The 23,708-nt window shown below is 38.0% G+C and overlaps 1 protein-coding gene across 1 annotated transcript in view; it reads right to left on the bottom strand.

The window, feature by feature from the left end:
• ryr2a (ryanodine receptor 2a (cardiac)) overlaps positions 1–23,708 on the bottom strand; it is a 121,935-nt gene that overhangs the window by 73,219 nt on the left and 25,008 nt on the right. Inside the window, exons 8-30 of the mRNA XM_055021221.1 lie at positions 22,301–22,397; positions 21,599–21,673; positions 20,065–20,221; positions 19,822–19,986; positions 18,675–18,796; positions 16,662–16,845; positions 15,197–15,332; positions 15,009–15,104; positions 14,228–14,346; positions 13,844–13,977; positions 13,399–13,640; positions 12,425–12,617; positions 11,975–12,179; positions 11,769–11,873; positions 11,436–11,539; positions 10,874–10,957; positions 9,904–10,063; positions 7,999–8,146; positions 6,755–6,858; positions 5,273–5,377; positions 1,994–2,168; positions 582–790; positions 83–253 (exon numbers count right to left, since the gene is read on the bottom strand). Coding sequence (XP_054877196.1) covers positions 83–253; positions 582–790; positions 1,994–2,168; positions 5,273–5,377; positions 6,755–6,858; positions 7,999–8,146; positions 9,904–10,063; positions 10,874–10,957; positions 11,436–11,539; positions 11,769–11,873; positions 11,975–12,179; positions 12,425–12,617; positions 13,399–13,640; positions 13,844–13,977; positions 14,228–14,346; positions 15,009–15,104; positions 15,197–15,332; positions 16,662–16,845; positions 18,675–18,796; positions 19,822–19,986; positions 20,065–20,221; positions 21,599–21,673; positions 22,301–22,397 — 3,290 coding nt within the window. The remainder of the gene's footprint in view (positions 1–82; positions 254–581; positions 791–1,993; positions 2,169–5,272; positions 5,378–6,754; positions 6,859–7,998; positions 8,147–9,903; positions 10,064–10,873; positions 10,958–11,435; positions 11,540–11,768; positions 11,874–11,974; positions 12,180–12,424; positions 12,618–13,398; positions 13,641–13,843; positions 13,978–14,227; positions 14,347–15,008; positions 15,105–15,196; positions 15,333–16,661; positions 16,846–18,674; positions 18,797–19,821; positions 19,987–20,064; positions 20,222–21,598; positions 21,674–22,300; positions 22,398–23,708) is intronic.

Consider the following 23,708-nt stretch of genomic DNA (forward strand, 5'->3'; position numbering starts at 1 on the left):
GTAGAACAACTATGATGAGTCATGGTGGCAGCATGTCTTGATCAGTGGAAGGCATGGCTAATCTAATGGTCGTATCTGTTACCCTCTTTGGTGAGAACAGGCTGCCATAAGATGGGGATCTGGATTCAGCACACTCTATAGGCATGCTCAGCCTGTAGAAAGTGATGTCATTGTAACTGTTCTGGGAACCAAATGACCTCTGGGTGACCTTAAGGCAGGGACATGATTCAACTGTTCCATCCATCCTGGTCACCTGGAACACAAAACTTTATGTTGAAAACAGTTTGGAATTATCTTTGCAAAGTTTATTCAACAGTTTCAATATTTATTTGCGTTGAAAACACTCCACAACTTATGTGTTAAAACTGGACCCTTTTTTTTTTGCCTTCACCTACAGCCGCAAGAATTAACACAACATTTAGGAATTGGCAAACTGGTTCAGCAGGATTCCTAAAAACATCAAAACTACAGTTCAGAGCCCAAACACAAAGTATTGTTTGGTAACCACATGGGGACCTGATTAGTAGTGACTGTGATATTGTTGACAGGACAGAGTGTGTGTTTGTAGCAGCTCTGCTTACCTCAATGTGTTGGTGGTTGGGGGGCACAGGCACAAACTGAGGCAGCCTCTTGCTGAGCCACATGGTTACATCCCGGTTCATATTGACAGCGAACGGCTCATAGCCTTCCTGCAGGCCACAGATGGTGAAGTACTTCAGAGTGCTGACATCTTTACCAAAATCCATCCTCCCAACCTGACACATTCCCAGACTGCACACTGGGATGAAGCCTGGGACAGACATAAGCACTCGAGTTATCCATGGTGCCTATTTCATTTTGTAATACCACAAACAGGGTCTGATCTGTCAAACTCAGTAAGATGTTGTCATCATTGCATTAACCCCCCCACGCTCCCCCCAAAAAACAGTTACACAGAAACTTCAGAGAGGCTTGTGACCTGTTAAACAGGTTAAATATCTGGACTCCTGGGTCCATATTCTCAAAGACTCTCCAAGTTCTCTCAGAGAGCTCCCAACTTAGCCTAAACATTCCTGCCAAGGAGTCAAAGCTTCAGCGTGATTCAGTCAGTGCCTTTGTCTTTCTGTCTCAGTGACAGTGTGTGATTGAAGCCATTGCTCGTTGTGATGCTGTCTTCTAGGAAGTGTGAGTGATTGATATGCAAAACAAAATAATACCACAAAGAAACAAACACGCCGCTGAAGGGTATTGATAGAAATAAACTGATCATAGACTGAACGAATGACATTACATGCATGTGAATGAGATACTCAAACATGACATAAGCTAACCTAGAGAGAAGTTTCATGGAAAAGGCAGGACATAATTTTGCAGATGGCATCATACGTCTGTGGATTCCAGACTGAGTAACTTTGGCAAAATTTTTTATTTTTAGAGAGGACAGTATAAGACAAATAAGCCAAATTATGCCCCACCTCTTCCATGACACCTCACTGAATGAATGAGGTGCACATGTATTACACATGTATTAAATAGACATGTATTAAATGGCTATCAAAGACATGTATTAAATACACATGTATTGTCATTCATTCAGTCTAGTATTAGTTCATGCACACATACATTTCTGGCTTCTCATTCAGTCGAGTATGTCTGTATGCTTTAAATGGTGTGTATGTGTAATATTTTAATAGCCTATATCTGCAGTTTTATGTGTGTTTGCGTGTGTATGTGAGTCCATAGTAGTGTGAGAAAAATGGTGCATGTCTGATATTTTAATAATCTATATGTGTAATTTTAGTCTTGTAAGTATGTATGTATGAGACTATAGAAGTGTGTATTAGAGAAAAGTGGCTCCTCATAATAATGAGGGGACTACTTCACAGAATTACCAATTACATCAAATATTTGAAATAAATAATATTGACACAAATTAAACCACTGTGTCTTTCTGTCACAATGGAAATTAATTAGATTCAGTGTCAGCTTCAAGATTATGGTTTTGCACATTTACCTTCAGCAACTTCAAAATCCTTGAAGGCCAGCTCAGATCCAGAATCATCCAGCAGCACTTCTCCATTCATAGTGAACATCATTGTGTGCTCGTTCAGATCCACCATGCAGCCCACTACATCACCAGTCTGCCAGGCACGGCCAAAGTGCTCATTGCCCTGATGCCAGCGCTGGACCTGCAAAACACACAAATACACACACATATTAGTGCTTTCTAGGAAGGTCTGTGATCGGACAACTCTCCATCCATCCAGGTACCATTGACTGAAACCTCCTCAGGGAGGTTTCAGTCAATGGTACCTATTCAAAGATAATTGAGCAACAGGTGGAGTACAACCTGGACCAGTTGGTAGTACATCACTGACACAGACAGACAGGACTAACAACCATCCACATTTACACAATTATACATAATGGGCAATTTAGAGGGAATAATTAATCCAATTTATTTATTAATTTATTTTACTATGGGAGGAAACTGGAGTACCTAGAGAGAACACAGGCACATACAGAGGCAAAAAGCTAACAGTGTTTTCTGGTCTCCCTGATTGGACCAGTGGTGATTAACGCCGCGTGCCGTCATTCAACTGCTGATTTCAACTGATGCAATAATTAGTCCTTCAAAAAGTGACCAGCTAGGGTACCAGACCAGGAAGCAGAGTTATAGGTTAACACAACTCTGGTGGTTCTGGACTGGTTCAAACTCATCACCCACTCAGACAACACTTCAAAAGATTAAAAACCAACTAAAAAGAAGTAGATCTAATATAAACAGCATGTAAACTGAAGAAAACAAGAAAATATAATTTATTGAACATAGGGTCACTTTACAAAGACTTTGTATATTTGTGACAGGATTAATGTGACTGATGTCGTTATCAGGTTCCTGTCCTTTGGAGCCAGCTCCCAGTTTTAACCCATAAGGCAGACACCATGTCTACTTTGAAGACTGGGCTTAAAACATTTCTTTTTGACAAAGCATATAGTTAGAGTGTTTAAATTATCCTAGACTAGATGCGAAGCTGTGCCACGACTTAGACTGTTGAAGGACAATTAAATTTTTTCTCACTCTGCTATTTAATCTTAAAAAAAAATTTAGATACCTGCCTGAAGGAGCTGCAAATGGCAGTGCTACTGTTTTCAGTAACTTCATGTTCTCTTTCAACTCATGATACACTTGACCCCGTCGTTATGTGTTTAACCTCCATCTCTCTCCTAGGAAAAGCTATTGAGAAAGTTGTAAAGATATTACAAGACACATGGCTGGAAGTCAAAGTTGAGTGTGAGGTTAAGTTCCTTGTTCACAGATTTTCTGCTGAAGGAGTACGTTCTGAGCCAAAGAACGTTGGCACAGTGAAAACATGGCCTACTCAGTACAGTAAAAGAGCTTGAATTTTTTTTAGGCTTCTGTAGTTACTACAAGAGATTCTTTAAGGCATTTTCCCTGGTCCCTGAGTTTCCACCCACTGTAAAAAGAAATTAGCAGAACAAGCTTAATTGAATTGCTTCAATTGGTAAATAATTCAATCAAGTTGTTCCAACTCAATTTAAGTTTAACCAACTGAAGTTATGTCTATCCAACAAAATCTACAGTTTGTCCAACTCCATGCATGATGATCCTCTAACTCAATTCATTAAGTTATGAATTGAGTTCATCCAACTCAATTTATTAAGTCTTTATTTCACTGAATTCATTAAGTTCGTTTCAATGACAGTCTTAGTCAAATCATGTAGTTTACTTCAAATAAAGAAGGAAACTAATTAATTGATATGTTTTTGTTTGTTTGTTTTTACCACAGTTTTCAGACTCATTTGAGAGTAGTTAGACAGGATAGTGAGTAATGAAAGAGAAAGAAGACATGCAGAAAAGGTCATCAGGGTTTAATCATTCTTACAGTGGCCGCGTTGAGGACTGAGGCTTCTTTATGTTTGTTGTGTTCTATCCCTGCACCACCACAGCACTGGTTGGTACAGGATCTGTCCCTGGTGAAGCTTACATCATCATGTCAGATGGAAGATACCAACACTGCAATGAACTTAATTGTACTCTTAGAGTGTGCTAGGAGTGCACTCTAAATTTCAATGAACTTAATTGAAACGTAATTGTTTCAGTTGACTTCAATGCTGTGTTGGCATCCTACAGATCCTATTCCACTACACCACCAACCAGGTACACAGTGGTTAAGCATGACTCATAATGAGACCTTAGTCCTCATCACTGCCGTTGCAGGTTTAATTCCAGCGTGATGACCTTTTGCTTCCCCCTTTTATCTATTAAGTTAAACCAAGTTAATAAATTAAGTTGGATAAACTATTTTCTTTTTTCAGTGTACACAATCTTTGAAAAACTAAAGTGACATGTTAAAACATACATTTGAAATCATTTAAATTCTAGCCGTATTTTAAGTAAAATGTAAGTGATAATGTAACTTTGGATATTTTAGTTCTTTAGTTTGGAACAACTTAAAGTTTGAATTGACTTTCTTTACAATTTAGTCAAAAAGATTTGAACTATTTATTGGACAAAAATAAATGATTTGAGTAAGAGTGATTTAAATTTGTCATGGTAAACACGCTTAATGAATTAAGTTAAAATAACTACTTATTTTACTTTAGAATAATTTAAATTCTTGTTTCAAATTGCATCAAACTTACAATGGCCACATCGAGGAAATTTATGATCTGATAATGAATTCATGTATCAACCATGACAAGCACCAGACGAACATATTTGTGGTGGTGTGACAATGTGAACAGTCAATACAGAACTGCCTAAAACTTAGTGGATGATAAGCCCAATAAGACCATTCTTCTCGACACTGTAACCCTGCATATCACAGATATACTTTTAAGTTTATGGACGATGATTATTAAAATGCCTAACGTATCATATGTGAGACATGAGTTCTTGAATTTTCTGTCAGTCATCTCATGGTGTGGGGTTTAAAGGGTTAAGGTTATTGAGGTTTGCCTTATTATAAAATTCCTGCTGAAAACTGGAGTACCTCAAACAGAGTGTCCTGCACTGACTCCTATGTGTACTAAAGTGCAAAATGCAGGAAGCCGATGTGGTTGAGTTATATGTTTTTAGAATCATGAATTCCAACACAACATTTTCACAACAGTGAAAATCATAATACATGAGTCTCTGTATCATGAAGACTCTCAAGGTCTCCTGGGGAAGGGAACTTCTGTTCAGTTAAGTCTCACTGTGTAAAAGAAAATTAAGTAGTTTAGGGTTTAAGTTTTTCATCCATCCATCCATGCATCCATCCATCACCTTAAAACCATCGAAGACAAAGGCCTGGTCATCAGATCCCAGCTCCTGGTCTGGTAGACAGCCTGGTCTTGCCCATCCCACCCTCATTTCTCCAGCTGTCAGTACCTAAAGAAACCAGCAGGAACAATATAGGAATGCAGTACAGAAGAAGTGAAGCTCAGGCCTTGGTCACATATGTCACTAACATGCATTCTAGATGATTGGACGGTAAATACAGGTCTAAAAGCATTGCAATGTTGTTACATTGTGAGCAGAACACAAACCTCAAACAGAACGTTAATATGAGGACTCTTCTTAGAAATTAAAAACAAATGTGTAAACGACTATGAAACAATTAACCTAAACTAATTATACGGTCCTGTGGATATTTGTTTGTTTGGCCCGTGAGTGAATTTATCTCTGAAATGCAGTTGTATGGTTTTTTTGTGCCAATTGACCAAGCTATAATCACATGTTTCACTGAGGGATGTCCAGTTATTTCTACACAGTGCAATGTGCCTTGATTGTTCCAGCAAGCTGTCGGTTGCTCTACTGTGGTGTTTAATGGTTCCAAGTCTCTGTATGCTAATGCTGACTGTTGACTCTTTCTTATTGTGTCTGTTAAAACCACACAGGTGAGTTCATAAAGAGTTTGCAGCTAAAATAACTCCTCAAAGATGTGCCTCAGATTAATCTCAGCCATATTAGGGTCTGAATAATAGCGTAGTTCAAGAGATTTGGAGTATCTGAGCTGTTACAGGAACATCAGCCGACCTGCTGGGTGCTCTGCATACAGCCCGCTCTGTGAAGGAGCTATATGGTTTATTTCCTCGTAAAGCACAAAGCTAAGACTCAGTTACTCTTTACAGATTAGGTCAGAGGTGGGCAATTTTGGTCCTTGAGGCCTGCAACTCTTAGATGTCTCCCTGGTCCAACACAGTTGAATCAAATAGCTGAATCACTTCCGAAGTGCAGTCAAGTTCTCCAGAGTTCTGCTAATATTTGACTCAGGTGTGTTGAATTAGAGACACATCTAAAAGTTGCAGGAGACTGGCCCTCGAGGCCTGGAGTTGCCCACCGCTGGATTAGATGAACAGACATCAGCGATGAATTTTACTTGTGGTGCTGATGTACAGATTTGTTAAGATGCACATTAAACCATGTCTGAACAGGGCTTTAATGCCCTCTGTTTGAACTCAGAAGTCAGAATTTCCTTTTTCCAAGATTGAAAGTTCAATTTCACTGTCCTCGAAATGGGCCTTTATGACATGGAACCTTAATATTCATAATTTCAAAATTCCTAGTTGCTTTGACTCTAATTATATAGTAAATATGACCTTAATATGGCATTAAGTGACTTCACTCAAATGAGGATTTAGCACAACTTAGGACACCACCTGCTTATTAGAAATAATAGACAAATAGTCAGTTTCAGTTAGTGCTTTTTAAAAGATTCACCATCACCATCATTTCTGTGTTGATCATTTTATCATTCTCTCTTACCTCCAGCTCAAAGTACCACTTCCCAGTGTTAACGCAGTAGGTCTTCTCTGCTCTGAAAATGCGAAATCTCTCTGCAGACATATTGCTGACGTCAGACTGAGCAGCTGCAGAGTTAGAAAAGGAGGGAGGTACACTGAATAAGAAGGAGGCAAATAAACAAACAATCTCATAACTACATAATGGTGGAACAATGTTCAGGTTAAATATTCTGTTCAAATACAGTGGAAGTTGACTCTAGCAATATCAGAGCCCAGTAAGTTTTTGAAAAGTGGAAGTATATACCACCAAAATGCTAAGAAATTAATAATATTTTTTTATTAATTATTATTAATTAATAATAATTAATTAAATATACTGATAAAACCTGTTCATAAACTGTTAAAATATCAATCAGTTCTTAAAATTAAATAATATTATTGAACATCTTTTCAGTCCCTTCAGGATTTTGTGTTTGTGGTGCTAATTTGGAAATATTTGCAATATTTGGGCTTATTTATCACAGTCAATGCGACTTTTATTACTTTGCTGTACAAATCATGGACTGTAATTTGACATAAATTAAGGCTGAGGCAGCTGTTTAATACAAGTAAGAAAGTTTTTTGAGAAAAATCTGCAGTAAACTCCAAATTATGCATGAATTTCCACAATAACTCAAGTTGACTCAAGTTGGTTGAAGCAGAGATGCATCTACCGGCCCTGGAGGCCTGGAGTTGCCACCCCTGTCCTAAACGCTAACATTTGCCTATTTTCTGCTGTTGTAAAAGTTATTTTGAGAAGCTCTGTAGGGTTTACTTCTACGATATAAACAGTTCATATTAACTTGAATGACCAGTATTGAAGTCTTCCTTTGCACTATGACAACTCCACACCACATAATTTGATTTGGATTAAAGATTCTATTTCAACTTGAAAGTGTTCTTTTCACTTTAAATATTAACCATCTTAAGATTTCGTCTTCATTCGGAAGGTCATACACTTTGGCAAATATGAAGTTTAGTAAATTGCACAACTTTGTCTGCAACCTTTTGAAAAAAATGCAGTAAAATCAGTCATTTTAGGCTGAAAAAAATCACAAAAAACATTGTAACATTCCAGAGGGTCTAGACTACCACATTCTGTTATATACAATATGTTTCCCTCTGATATGGTACACTTCTGATTAAGTTTGAAATTTATTTTGCTTAAAAATGTTTTTACTGAAAATATTGAGCTTAAAAACATTTAGCATCAGCTGGGAATTGTACCATGATCCTGGTCTGGAGCCTCGAGGTTGTATCCATAGCCCAATAGAGTCCTAACAGCCTCTCTCAGACTGTCTTTATTAGACTTTTTGGTTCTCTCATCAAGCAGCATGTATGGAACGAGGCGAGGGTTTCTCCGACTCTTCACATCCTGACAAGGAGGAAAAGTTAAGACAGTCAACTATAACAAATTCTGTTATGTTTTTACAACACTTTAGTTCAATGGCAGCTAATTATAAAACACTGTTCCTCTCAAGTGAGTCAGCACCCGAGAGAGAAAGCTGCTGACTCACAGCAGAGGTTTTCAATGTGTGAGACATCCCTCCCAATGGATGTGTTAATTTCTGAGGAGAATCAGTAAACAGAGCTGAGGAAATATTACATTAGTCATCAAAGGGATAAATCAAACATTTCAGACACAATGCAAGAGCTTTTAGATCCATTGGGTTCAGGGGAGTTTGAATGTAAAGGTAAAAAAGTCAACAAAGTATGAACAGATTCAAAATGTTAGCATGATTGGTTCATTTCGTTCATTTCAGAAGTATTTAAGACAAGAGCTGATCTCTCGAGCAGATCTAGAGAACATTATATGGTCAGTATTTTTGAAAAAATGTGTCTGGACAGATAAATAAATTTCCCTCCAGCAAGTTAGTTGATCAAAGCAGCCAGACGTCTTACTAAACCTATCAAACACACTCCTATCACCCCTGTGTTATGTGCTTTCCTATGCTCCTAGTAGAGTTTGATATAAACTAATCTATTAATAAATGGCCTAGTTGCTGACTATTTATGTCATCTTTTTATCAAAAACATTTAGCCCTCAATCCCACCAGCCAGGTGAAAATCTACTTTTATGAGTCTGTTGTTCCTAGACTCTGGAGCTGTTTTCCATTGCAGCTTCACTTTACTGACTTTACACTTTAGAAATCCTGTTAAAAACCATCTTGCTCTGCAAGGCTTTTAAAGTGTCCCTGACACAATAAAAACACTTATATGATATAAAAGGGAGAACTACTGCATTCCCATTCTGTGTATACAAAAGTTTTGATGATAAATATTTCTCACAGAATACTCTAAATGCAGTTTTGCTGTTTTTGTACAGAACTGGGCTGTTGTGAGGCTCTACAGTTTTGGAGGAAGAAGAGGAAGCTGGTTCTTCTGAAGGACTGCAGACAGATTTATTTGAGCCAAATAGTTCAGGAAACATTGATGACTCAGAGGTTTCTGGGGAGGAAGAGTGAAAGGTTGGAGCACGACATCTGTTGCCTCCAAATCACTTTATGATGTTTTCATAAATCTGTTTATCACCGCTCAGTGATTTAATCTTTAATCCAAGTTTAACTCAAATAATCCAGTTACTTAAGAGGAGCTGCGTCAAGTCCTGTGTGTTCGAACATATGAATATTCTGATCATGGAATTCAATAACCAGCCTTTATGTTCCTCCTATTTTCACATTTTGAGTCCAATTTTTCTACTTCTGATAACTGTATGATATTTCTTCGCTATAATCTTGCACTGCATAGAGGGCTCATCAGTTAGCATCAGGCTAAATCAGCAGCCTTGGACGTGGACAACATCCAGACACAAACACAGACTTGCTCAGCAGAAACCTTGGAGTCATCGTTGCTTCCTGAACTATGTGGCTCAAATAAATCTGGTTGCTTCTTCCACCAAAACTGCAGATAAATCACTCAATTCTTCTTATGATAAATAATACAATTTCTAAATATTTATTATTAAAACTTTTGTGTACACAGAACAGAAGCACAATAGTTCGTCTTTTTATATCATGTCAGTGGTTTTATCATGTCATAACCTTATTGTTCTTTCCCATGTTTGACACATTATCATTTTTTCTATGTATGAAATGTACAGAAAAGGCCCAACTCCACAAGATGGTCTCTCACCTGTTGGATTCCATATGTCCAGCCCTGACGGATTCGGTCTCTTGCCCAGACATTGTGGGCATTTTCAGCCAGCTTGTCCACCATTGCTTCTTGTGTGGGAGTCAGCTTGATGTGACCCAGGTCCAGAGGAGCAGGTTTGTAGCCACTGGACAACTCATACCTGCACAGATTGGGTTGGAAGACAACACTGTCACACAAAGCTGCTTGGTAACTTAAGAGCCTGAGGTGATATTCTGAATAATATGAAAAATTACTTTTGATCTGATCCTCTAAGTATTCAGTTGCTTTGTTTGATCACATGAAACTAGAATAATAAGTTGTTCCTTTGGATGTATGTCAGTATGCTCAGAGTTTAACTGTCTTACTCTCCTATTTAGCATTTAAAAGAGCTACTGCTGCCATTGACCCAGCAGTAGCTGGGTTAATGTCATCAATCATAACATTTTTTTAGACATAGGAATCACCCCAGGCATACATCTAATTTTTTCTGTCTCTATTCAGGCCCTCAGGAGAAGCTGACCTCTAATCAGCCGTGAGTTCTGCTGGAAGTTTCTTCCTGTTTAAAGGGATTTGTTATATGTCAGTGCATGCTCAGTCTGACAGATTGCTTCAAACTCAGTGACTCAACATGGTCTGGGTTTCTTTGGAGAGAAAAACGTTTTACCAATTAGCATAATAAAACACACCTGACAGCATTTTATAAGATATTTCTACAAAGAAAAAATTGGAATGTATGTAATTGACTGAATGTTTGTCTTGTAAAGTGCATTGTGAGGACATTTGTTGTAAATTGATGATATATATATATATATATATATATATATATATATATATATATATATATATATATATATATATATATATATATATATGTGTGTGTGTGTGTGGTGTGTGTGTGTGTGTGTGTGTACACAGTAAATAAATTAAAGTGCTTTTCAGCTACTATTGTCAAACTGTGAGTATGACTCACGTTGGTGATAGTTTCATGCTCTTTACTTTTTCAACAGCATGTTCATCTGCCAATCCAACATGGCATCCCAAAGCAAGTAAGGTTCTGCAACACACAGAATTGAAATCAATAAAATGTTTCAATTTGACCTTTTATTTTCCTGAGGTATAAGTATGACAGACAATTGTTTTGGAAATTCATTGGAAGGTGAAAGACCAGCCAATGAATTTATTTCCTGCTTTGATTGTCACAAAACAGGAAATTAATACAATACTTACATTTATAAATGAACATGCTTACTACCAGAGACATAATTAAAATGTTTATAACAACTGGAAGTAGAACTAAAGGCTTCAGAAGACCTCAGTTAGGGTGCTAAAAAACCTTGCAAGTTAAATTGTAGAAAAGAGTGGTAACTTACACTTACCATGAAAACAATTTTTTATAAGCCTTTAAGCACATCTTTACCAGGATAAATTAAACACATGCAAGTATTTTCAGCAGTATTTCCACTGAAGGTTTATCTAGAATTGGATGCCACTCATAGATATTTCAATTAAAGTAGCGTCTGCAGCTGCATTACTTCAGAGTCTCCAGAGACATTTGCAGGTTGTAGCTTCGTTCCTGTTCAGGAAGCTCTGAAAACTCCACTAAGCAGGGGTGCTGCCGCTTGTTATCGTCTCGCACCTGCAATTCACACAAAAACGAACAAAACATCCCATATTACATCTGTTCCCACAGCCACGACTGCTGCAGTATGTTAATATTTATGTGAAAAGGAACATGAAATGAATGTATACACACATTTATTAATTTGATTCCCAGAACAAAGCTTTCACCCTCGCCCATTAAACCTGCCTTCCCACCCATCTTAACCACAGAACTGACTGAATTAGACTCATGTTTCCATACTCACCACACCGTACATCCAGCCCAGTTCAATCTTGTTCATCACCCACAGTTCATGGATGTTTTCTGCAAGTTTCCCCCTGATTCTCTCCAAGTGAGATGGCAGAACAATCTAAGCAGACATGCACACACACACAGGGGGTTGGGCCATCAGCTTTCAGCCACTTCATTGATTAAGTGTAACAAGGCATTAAAGCATTACTTTCTCATTACCTGGCTGGTGTCCACAGGTGTAGGTGTGAAGGCAGCCTGGCTCAGAGTGACGGTGGGTCCCAGCAGATCTCTGGCTACAGTCTGGTCCTGGCTGGCCTCCAGTTTGAGTTTCTCCCTGGGCAACACTGCCTCAAAGCAGGGAGCATAGCCTGAAGGAGGAAGGAATTTGAACTCTCCATGACGCCCCCCGAGGAGAAAACGCACCCTGCAGGGTCGTGGATGACAGGAGGGACGTGAAATCATGAAATTTATCTTAGCACAACTTATAATAATTTAAAGTAATGAAGCTCATCTCTAAATTCCTGGGCTTGTATAATACAGTACTTGTTGAAATGGAAGTTGAATGTAGTTTTGAAGTAGAAAATCGCACTGATGTTATATCTAAGTTTGTCACAGAAACCATGTTAGATTGTAATACTGTGAAGAGAATTTTCATTTAAACACACTAACTTGACCCCCGCAGAGAAACTGGCCACAGGAAAGAAAAGGCCCTCTGAGTTGAAGTTCTCAAACATGCCCTGAACGGGCTGGCCGTTGATCCTGAAAGAGATGCTGGGAATGCTCAGGTCCAGACAGCAGCTCACCACATCTTCTGAACGCAGCAGGTGCTGATTGGGCGATGTAACAGTCCGTGCAATGCAGCCTGCACAGGATTGGTGGAGAGACAGATTCAGTTCACATTGGGCCAAACGACTAAATAAGAAAACAAGAGCTCTGCCTCAGCTGGCTGGGACATACATAGATTTGTGATATTTAAATGCTCATCACCTCAGAGCTCCACTGTGTGGCTCATCTACTTCACCACTGCATTTACGAAAACTGTACATGCACTGATACCACACATCTCCATACCTGCCCATTCTTGGACAGGTATGGAGATCTCCATCTCTCCTCCTTTCTTTCTCTCTGTTTCCTCAGTCATTACCTCCTCAAAGTTCTCCTTCCATTTTCTTACCACAGTTTTCTCATTTATTGACACATCCACCTGCTCTACATCCCCTCCAGCTTTTTCCCTCTGCCCAGTCAATCAGTGCAGATCCTTTTCACTTACTGTCTAACCTCTATGATGCTACCTTTCATCTGGTCTTGTTGCCTCTGAATATACTTTGCTTCTCATCATTTATCAGCAAACTATGCTGTTTATTAGAATTCTTTTATGTCTTGTTTTTTTCCAAAATATAATCAAAGTTTTTTTGTCACAATGTCCATATGAGCCTCTTTTTAAAACCAAATTAGATACAAAAAATAAAGAAATAAAGCTAAAAGATAATTGTTTTTTATTTCTTGCTTGCCTTTATTTTTGACAAGGTGGTTTAGTGTATGAACGTATTTACAAATCACTGTACATGATTACTATTTTGAAGACCAGCAAGCAGCAATGTTTTTCTCTTGCTGCATGAACAGTGTATGATCACAATGCTTACCTGACCACAGGTGAAGTCCATCGAAGCCGTAGGAGTAGAGATCATCACCCACCCCATTGCCTCCCCAGCCCTCCCCTCCACTGGGGTACGGTGCATAGCCACTGGTGTTGGCCCAGCCAACCCTGAGGTGAGTGGGTTCAGACGTGACAAATGGCACCGTCTGATCCACAATAAGTTCATAGTACCATTTTCTGTACTGGGCAGAGCCATCACTGACACCCAGGAAGATGTTTGGGCGCATACTGTTGAGAGAAATAAAGCAAACAGGAAGATTAGAAAACATAAAGACAGCAATGACATGAGGAAGAGTACTGATGGTACATCTGGATTTGTTTCTTTAACCTCCACAAAACAAATGTCAAAAATGTTTCAGTTCACTCTAGTCAGTTAAATTTTCCAGTCAGACAATCATTAGTTGTGTGCGTGTGCATGTGTGTGTGTATACCTGCTTACGTGGTTGATGAGGCGGGTCTGCAGCAGCAGATCTCTTCCTGGCAGCAGGTTATCACAGATCAGGTGCTGGTTGGAGCGCACTGCCACGCCATTACAGACACATAGTGAACACAACACGTCTAGGACCTGGTCAACACCAACAGACCACAGATTAGCTCTCCTTTCTTCCCCAAGCTGGATCAGTACATTTCACTTACTTCAGGACATTTATCTGAGTTTTCATTATAAACATTTTAAACACAATTTTGTCATTTGAACCTAGCCTAAGTCTGTCTAACTTCAGACTTAGCACTACATAGACTTTCAATATGGCTGCACATGTGAAACTTTAGGAATTTGATTATGTCAATTATAACATTTGATAGTGGTGAGCTACCTTATGGTTGCGTCCATGCTTGTCCAGAAGAGAAATGATAGATTTGATGTGTCCTTCTTTGATTATGTTTAGGGCTTCTGGGCTTTCCACCAGCACACAATGAAGCACCTCCAAGATACCTAGCAAAACCAATCAAATAATCAATCATTAAAATCTCAGGAACTGCTGAGACGGGGAAAAGTCCACAAAAAGGGTCAAACCAGTGGGAGGTTTGTTGGCTTCCCAACACAGACATACTTGGAAACATGTAGTTTCCAAATCACAGTTCTCTGCTTTGCATACATTTAAATCCTTCTGATTTCACTATGAACAAAACATCATCTCTTGCCTTCTTCCATCTTTACCCTTCAAAAATTGTCCAGTGAAATTTTGGGAACTTTAGATATAATCAGCACTTCTTAGTTTTCTTGTTTTTTCAGTATTTCTTAGAAACTTTGTTTTGGTTTTTGACCCAAGTACAACATTCTTAGTTTGGTGAGTTTGGTGTCACAGAGTCCTGCCTGAAGCACAGCTAGAGCCGCAAACTAATTTTAGGTTCTTTTTTTTGGACAACTGACTTCCAAACATCGAGGGCTTCCACAACAAGATGTTAAAATAATATTCTGCAGTAAATACTTAATTAAGTTGGACTCTGAAATTTATCATCTTATCTTAATAATTAAGTCTTGTTCCATGTGGTGAAATCCTCAGGAAGCATCAAACCCGTTTCTTTTTCTCCTAGATAAAATGTTCGTCCTCATTAAACGTACACACGTCCTCCATGAAGTTCAAGCTGCTGTACCTGAAGAAGCTTCCAGTCGCTCCAGTCTGCTTATCAGCCAGTCAAGAGAACCGGAAAACTGAGCACAGTTTTTCCTGTTTCCCCGGATCAGTGCAGCTTGAAACAATAAAGGAAGGTGGATTAGACAAGTTGTCAGCAGAGGCAGCGGGTGTGTAAAACTTGTCCAAATCTGTATATACTGTGTGTACCCAGGAGTTGATACAATGAGTTCAGGATGGAGCTCCAGGCCTCTGCAGCCTCCCTTCCAACTACCTCAGCAAAGTGAGCTGCACTGCTGTACACATGGAGACGATCAATACACTCCAGCACCAGGCTGATCATCCCCTACACAAACACAAGGAGTTCAGTTTTCTCTTTTTCACTACAGGCATCAGACAGAGCTTATGGCTGTGATACTCTGAAGCAACACGTTGTTTTCTTCATAATGATGAGATGTAGATTATCTATTTTATTTTCTGCTTCCTGGATTTTAATATAATGATCATAGTTTTATTATTTTATTATTTTCTGGGGCTAAACCCAGCAAGCCCCAAACACAGAGTTATTGTTATTATTATTAAAAGCAAAAAGGGAAGCGCCGGTTTCATTTCCGTTCAGAGCATCACCTGAACAAAAGAACAGGATTCCTTTTGGGTTAATGCGATGGCACAGGGGAAAAGCACTATGTACTTTGACTAGACCAAACTATATTTTGACTCTCCGTAATCATTGAAAATATCTGCATGTACATTCTGGCTTAGTAGGAATAATAATTCAAGATATCTTCAATTACATTTTGATGAGTCAAAATTCCTTTTAAGATATCTCAAATGACGTCACCAGATTTTTCATTTGATGGGACACATATCTGTAATTACAACTTAAGATGTTTTGAATGTAATGATGACTAGTCAAAATTATATTTTTATATTTTTCTGGATGAAAAACGCATGTAAACCCCTGTGAGCTGCTACTGAGCTGTCCAAACAGTTATATGCAAAATTTCAGGTTTTCACACAAAACAGTCAGAAAATGCCACAATGTAGAAAAAGCTCAGCAGAGTGGAAGTGTGGAGAACTTATGCACTTGAAGACTGCTTCAGAAGTCTGCAAATTATTTCATGTTTATTCACTTCCAACATACACAATGCACTCAGAAACAGTTTCATACTGCATTAAGCCATTCACTCATTATTTGATGCTAGTAAGCTACATTGAAGCCACAGGAATGACAGGATGCATACAGTGATCATCACTGGGTCCTCTGGCCACCACCAGTGGACAAGTTGGGTGAAGTGTCTTGCCCAAGGACATAACTGAAGCAGACAGAACAAGAATTTGAACCGGCAATCTGCCAGTTACCTCTGTTACCCCTGAGTTACTGTCACTGAGGTGAAAAATGATGGCTAACCCCTTGGGATGCCAGCACTGCTATATGGTTCAATTTGTCAGGCCAAAGTCACCAAAAGAAAACTGACATTATGATCCAACCAAAGGTCTATTTCGTCTGGCTTTGCTCTGAGTGAAAAACTCTGTAATACACACACACACACACACACACACACACACACACACACACACACACACACACACAACACACACACGCACACACACACACACACACACACACACACACACACACACACACACACACACACCTAGAGCTGCTTCCTACCTCCTCTTGGAAGAGGTTCTGTCTGTTTTTTAGTGCTCTCAGCCGGTTCTGCTTGTCTTCATGGTCCAGGTGATCTTCAGGTGGTTGGAAGTAGCCAATCAGATCTTGTAGACTCAGACTGACTGAGTCTATTGGAAGATCAAAAGTAGAACTTTTTCCTTTCTTTCTCACTGTGTCCAGACCTCTGCAGATCCCATAGAACAGAAAGACTTTAATGAAATCAGTCCAATATACACTTCTGGTTATATAATAAACTGTAAAGCTTGTGTTTGTAAAATACAAATAAGTAATTATTGGAAACCAGAACTTAGAACAACTGATTTAACAGGGCTTTTTTAGTTTGAGGGTATTTGATTTTTGATTATAGAGATTCAATGTGTCATACTGGTCTGCTTTTTACCAGGTTCTAAAATGATTCAAAGCTAACCTCAAACACAGCCCAGATTCTGCCAAATACTCATTAAGCCAAAGTACATCCAAAAAAGAAGTTTGCACTTTACCAGTGTTATCGTTCTTTGTTTTTCATGTTCTTGCCCTTTTCTCCTTTCAAAAGCATTTAATCTTTTAGCAGTTTTGTTTTTCTGCTCCACCAAGTTTTTATCACTGACCTGTGTTCCTGTTAGGAATGAGGGTATTGGCAATATGACTTGCTCTATCCTACATTAAGGCAGCCTCTCTGCCTGCAGCGTATCTATCCTGAGTTTTAAACTTTATGTGACAGGTTATTGCTCCAGTAATTGTCAAGGCCAATCTCCTCCTCAGACATGTTTATCTACAGAACTGCAGAGTGGCTTCAGAAAACAGGCTGCTGTCTCAGACACAACCGCTGGTGCTCAAGTGGTTAAATCTCTTTTTCTGTCTTTGTGTGAAGTAAATGGGTTCAATTCAGGGGTTAAGAAGTTCCCACTAATGCAGTATTTCAGTATCCTGAGTAGAATGGCTGGCACACTGTTGGGACATGTCTCTTCATCAGTAGATGGAGAGACATTACTTTAAGAATTTTGCAAGTTTGTGCACATATTGGCTACTTCCTAATACTGTCACATTGATTATGTTCCTGTACTTCATATCATTTGTATTCATCTCTTTGTGTCTGAATGGATTATGGTCTGAACTGAAGTTTTCTTGTATTCATCAGGATTTTCTTGTCACACAAATCTTTGGGAAAAGAAAAAGGCTGCTTCTACGTCAAGCTAAAATCTAGCTCTGATGTGCTTATCAAAAGGATTATGATCAAATCAAGCTAATGCGCCCCTTATACCTCTAGGAGGAGACATTCCCTCTTAAATAAGAGGACACTGCACACAACACTCTAATGAACCCAGTGTATTCTGTAAACAGTCCCCAGTCAACCACATCTCCAACTATGTCTCATATGCTGATCTTGGTTCACATTTGAAATTGCTGATTCATTCTCTACCAATTTCCTGTCTGTCCTGCTGCAAATAAGTCCAGAAAAAACCTTCAATGAAAGAAGAGCAACCTAACATAATTTAAATCCATTTTTTAGCAAAAGTTGACTGTAAAGACTGTAGCGTAGTCTTGTAGAAAAATCCACTCTGAACTGCTGGGGCTGTGCATGTAAAACTTTACCTGAAGGCACACCTCAGACACTATTTTCATCCCACAACAGAACACCAGAGAAGATGGGCAGACTTTTTCTGACTTCAGCAGCAGTAAGGCGCTCTAGTAACAATGAAGGCATCTTTGAAATTGGCCCCAAAGAAAAGTGTGGAAGTCTCCTTTTTATGTCAGTCAATGACAAGGTCGATAAACCTTTCCTAATCTCTGCTATAAAGTAGTAAAAGAGTTTTGTATAATTTGTGAAAGACAAACTGACAAATGACCATTCTTCGTAGAGCTCCTACTCCAGTTTATCAATGAAAATGTTTTAGACGATGCTTAGAAGATGCAATTGTTTTACTCAAACTGTCAGTGCTCTGTTGTGACATCTCGCTTTATGTGCATCTCTAGTAAATAAAGTTGTGAAGGTGAAAGTGTGTCAGGACACACCTGATGAAAATGTTGAAGAGAAAGACGGTACTGCGGATGACCCTGGCAGTCCGGCTCTCCTCATGTTGTGACCGAGACAGAGTGAGCCCATCGTCCATGTGACCTTCATGGTGCATGATGGCCTAAAAAAAAGCAACAAAAATAACATACAAAACCAACAAAATCCCCCAGAAAATGATGGATCACTCTATGAATGAACTGGGATTTTAAAAAAGATGTGCAGTGTCAAAACAATATCCTGCAAGTCTATGTTTGATGAAGCACTATGAATGACAGCGTGTGACCTTTCAATGGCTGAAAGTTCTTATGGTGGATTTTCATCTTAACTGGTTTTGAGATACACCAAAGATCAAATCGTGAAACTGCCAATTTTACAGTTAACAGGTCTTAATCTCTGAATGGTCTGTTACAAACTAAAATTCTGAAAAAAATATTGAAACATTAGTAAAAAGTGCTAATGTTTTAAATAGCTATTATATGGAACTAAATGAAGGTGAACTTGTAAACAATGTAACCATTTGGTCTTTGTTATAAAATGTAAGTTTAACTGCAGAGCTGTGTAACAAACACTGCAGTGGAACATTTGCCTCAGCTGTAAAAGTAGCTCAATAACTATGATGAAAAGGTTTATGTTTAACTGCAATGAAAAACTCAGTGATTCAAAAATCTAACAGTAAATCAGAAAAATTTTCTCTGATATAAACTTAGACACCAAAAAAATAAATAAAAACAAAAAAAATCTTGCAATGTATTCTTTTAAACAGCTTGTGCATTATAATATTTAAAGGAGATATCCTGTAATTCCTGTGAGAGGCTTTCCTTCGTCTCTGTCCCAAAACTAGGCCAGGAGGGTTTGGGTAGAGACAGCTTTGTAACTGTGGGCTGTTGATGACATGCCATTGTTTTATATCACAACAGTTTATTGTTAAGTAAGATTAGTTTTTTATTCAGGAAGAAAAAAGCAAGTATTTTATTTTTATTGTAAAAGTTAGTGACTAAACCTGACAAAATGTTGTGGATCAGTGTATCTCCAGTTGAAATCTCTGCCACTGTTGGTTTCTTACAGTTATACACAGTGCGGTTGAAGCCTGAAAGGTCTGCTGAAAACTCATTAAAGATTAAATGAATCAAATGTACAACATAATACCTTTCTCTGTACTCCACCCATACGCGCACACTTTGCATCAATAGTTTGGTATGTAAGCCACAGGGAGGTGTTGACATGTTGAATATAGCACACAGAGTCACCATACTTAATGTCTGGTGTACCCATCCCATCCACCTCCTTCCTAACACCAGGGTCCAGCTTTTCCTGATGAGCAGCAGAGAACAAAAACTCAGTCAGGTCTTGTATCCATTGGCACTGTGGTGATCTTCACTGAGGATTTACCTTGGACAACCTGAAACAGAAGGCAGTGGACCTCACATCGGCTTTCTCTTTCTCCATCAGAAGAAGAGACTTCTCTTCAGTCAGACTCAGATATTTCCCTGTGGTCACATGTCTGAGTCTAAAAGGCTGACCCCAACGGATATGACTCCCACTCCACCTGGAAAAACACAAGAGCAAACACAGCTTTCAACACCAGCAGTTCTATTGAAGCACATTTGTCAAAATAAATCTACATTAAGAAAATGACAACAATTAAGCAAATATTAAACATAACTTTTATTAAGCTTATATTTCTGTTTTAAAAATATATTTTAATAGGTCTGACATAGCATTCTTATTTTTAATATTATGCTAATATATTAATATATAATATTATATATATATATATATATATATATATATATATATATATATATATATATATATATATATATATATATATATATATATATATATATATATATATATATATTATATATATATATATAACATAATATTCATCAATAGAAGCTGAAAATAATTAAAACTATCAGAAATGAAGGCTGGAAAACATCAATCTGAGTAGAATAAATCTGGAAAATGTGTTTTTGTTTGTGATGGAATTACTGGAATAAATTAATTTTTCAATAATATTCTAAAAAATAAAATTTTATAAATATTATAGAATATAATCAATATGGTACCAATAGGTCCACCCTGCAGGCACACTTATTCACAGCAAGTAATTATTCAATTGGATCTAAACAGTGTAAAAAAAAAAAAGTGAAAAAAGTTCAATATTTATCAGCTCGTATCGTGTTAAAATGAGTTCAGTTTTCACACTCCAATCGGTGCAATCAGCCATGATTAAATACAGAAGTGATTCTGTATTTGTCATGTCAGAGAGATGTGCTGTGGTTCAGTCAACACTGATATTAGTAGCTTTAACATTCATCACAGTGAGATTGTGCTGGCGACTGGTAAAGTGAACCCAAGTGTAAATGGATTCTATTTTGTGGCATTTTACTGAATTATTGATGCAACTCTCCACTAATTTTTGTAAAATGTATAATATAGCATAACATTTCTGCAGTTTTATCTGCTACACAAAATCATTTTCATCACTGAAAAATGGAATAAAACACAGTGTGGTCAAAGTGTTGCAGGTGACCAGTGTAGACAATCTGATACATGGCAACCATGCATGGTAATGGTCTGCAGTCCTTTCAAAACACAACGTCAAGCTGTGACAGTGCTAGTCCTTAGCAACCATCATGGCCATTTAAAGGCTTGTGACACACAGTGTGAGTAAAATGTGTTATATTTTTAACTTGTACTCTGACACTCTGCAGCCAGCAGTACAGTGAGTGCTACCAGTGAGCAGTACAGTTTTCTGCTCCAGGAGCTGAAAACTTCTTGACAGACACAGAATACAATAATTCACATGATCAAGTGTGTTTGTCAGTGTGGAGGAGTGTGGTTATGTATAGCAATGATCTCATGTTAACGGACCAGTTTGCTGTGGAAATCAGCCCAATGAACATGCTGTGCTTACATGACACGCAGTGTCTCCAGTCTCCACAGAGACCTAGCATGACTCGAAACTGCTCCTCCTTCATAGTGCACTGACCTGAAGACAAAATGAAGCCATTACACAAAACCACAAACACTTCCTCTGACATTCAAACAATTCTTGGGCAGTTTTACTTTTGTGCTGAGTACAGTGATATCTAGATGCACCTGGATGAGTCAGAATCACAGACACTAAGTTGGTGTCAGTGAGGGAGAGTACACAGACACTTTCAGCAGGGCTGTTAAACAACATGGCTGCAGCCAGTGGGAACATCTTCAAACCATAAAGGAGCTCACTCTCTGACTTTCTGTCACTGTAGAGAACTCAGCGTTTCTGCCAGCAGCAGTTCTGCCACACAACTACATACACATAGTCTCATCTGCAGGGTGACAATCAGAAATAAAAAAACTAATAGCTGTAACTTTAAAACTCCTTCATAACACTGACAACCTAAGGTTAAGTGAGATGCTCCACCGAGCATCTTATTAGCTTATTAAAGCTAAAATAATAGTAACATCTTGTTAGTATCTTGACCAAGAGAAAATAGAATTTATGTTAAGTTCAGTCAACAAGAAAATTTAGTTTTATTTTAAACAAGAGACAATAAAGAGAGAAGGCTCTAAAATCTGAGTCTTCTCTCAGATTTTAGAGAGCCATATCATTTTTAATATAAGTCAACATCACCTTCTTTGTTCCTCTCCATGTTCCCCAGATGGAACAGTCAGACATTCATCCATATGTCCATGGAGGAGGCGCAAAACATCCCCTCCTATTAGGAAACCTACAGACAACAGAGTAAAACTGGCAACTAAGAAAAATACCAATAGAACATGAAGAGGATAAAGACGGAAGAAAAAATAGAATGGACTGTATAATGTAACACTCCTAATTGGAGAACAGAAACAGGGAGAAAAACTACATGGTGGACCAACAACTTTTTTGTTAGTATTTTCCTGAGCATGAAGGCATCAAGTTGTGGCTGAAAGAGAACTTAAAGAAGTGGAGTAATTATAGAATAATGACTGGTAAACTCAGCAAAGTACTTCAACAAAGCATAATTACAAATGATAAAAGCGATACAACATGAATGAAACCTTTTCCGTTTTCCTTAATGTTGTGTAGTTTTGCACTGACAGATGGACTTAGATATCTATCTGCGCTATGGCAGGAAAATCTGACCAGTTAGCACCGATAGTCAGAACACCGACAGTACTGGGATTTCTTGCCCAAACAATTTAGCAATTTAGCACTTCTTATTTGGAATCTCTTAATAAAGGGCCCAAAGTATTTTACAGAGGTTAATAACAGGAGAGACAAAATCCTTAGAAACAATTCCAGAAAACTATTATCAAATTAAGTAAACAAAAAAAGCAACAACTAATAATTATCTTCATAATAATAATTTGCGGTCTTGGTTGTGAGCTGGTTAACGAGTAGAATTTATGAAATTTAGCAAGTTACAAAACTTCAAATGGCATGATTTAACTGATGCATGTGTAAATTAAAGTCACAAAAGATAATAGGTCTGCAATGCTTAATATGAACAGCATAGACAAAAGACTAAAAGTAAAAGTGAGAAACTAAAATGAGGCATAACTGTCAAATTAAAACATTTGAACTAAGTGTATCAGACGAACCTTTTCTTCCTTCGCTGATTAAAAATGCTAAGCTGAGGTTTGAAAGAGAAGCTTCAATAAGAGCAGCAGGTTTATTTATGTCAATGTAAGTTACTGTTAAAAACATACCATTAATATTCTGACTTATTATAATTTCATGGAATAAAAAAGTCTGAAAGTGATTTGACTTTCACCATAACATCAAGATTTTCTTAGACAGTTTTTTTTAGATTTAGATTCATTGATCTTATAAATCCAAGGCTATTTTCGGTTAGTTTAACTGAAAATAGGTGTGGACTGTTCTTGTATTGTTCAAGCAGAACTGTGATGATGGTGACATGGACCAGATGAACATCAACCTGGTTGGAATGGCTGGTGGTTGGATGATATATTTTTTGTCAGTTTGCAGTAACTCTGTAACACAATACTCAACTAAGCTGTTGGAGGATCAAAAGTGGCTGCCAGCACAACTAAGG

This window comes from Poeciliopsis prolifica, unplaced genomic scaffold (genome assembly GCF_027474105.1).
Source record: "Poeciliopsis prolifica strain line A6 unplaced genomic scaffold, Auburn_PproV2 SCAFFOLD074, whole genome shotgun sequence".
Lineage (NCBI taxonomy): Eukaryota > Metazoa > Chordata > Actinopteri > Cyprinodontiformes > Poeciliidae > Poeciliopsis > Poeciliopsis prolifica.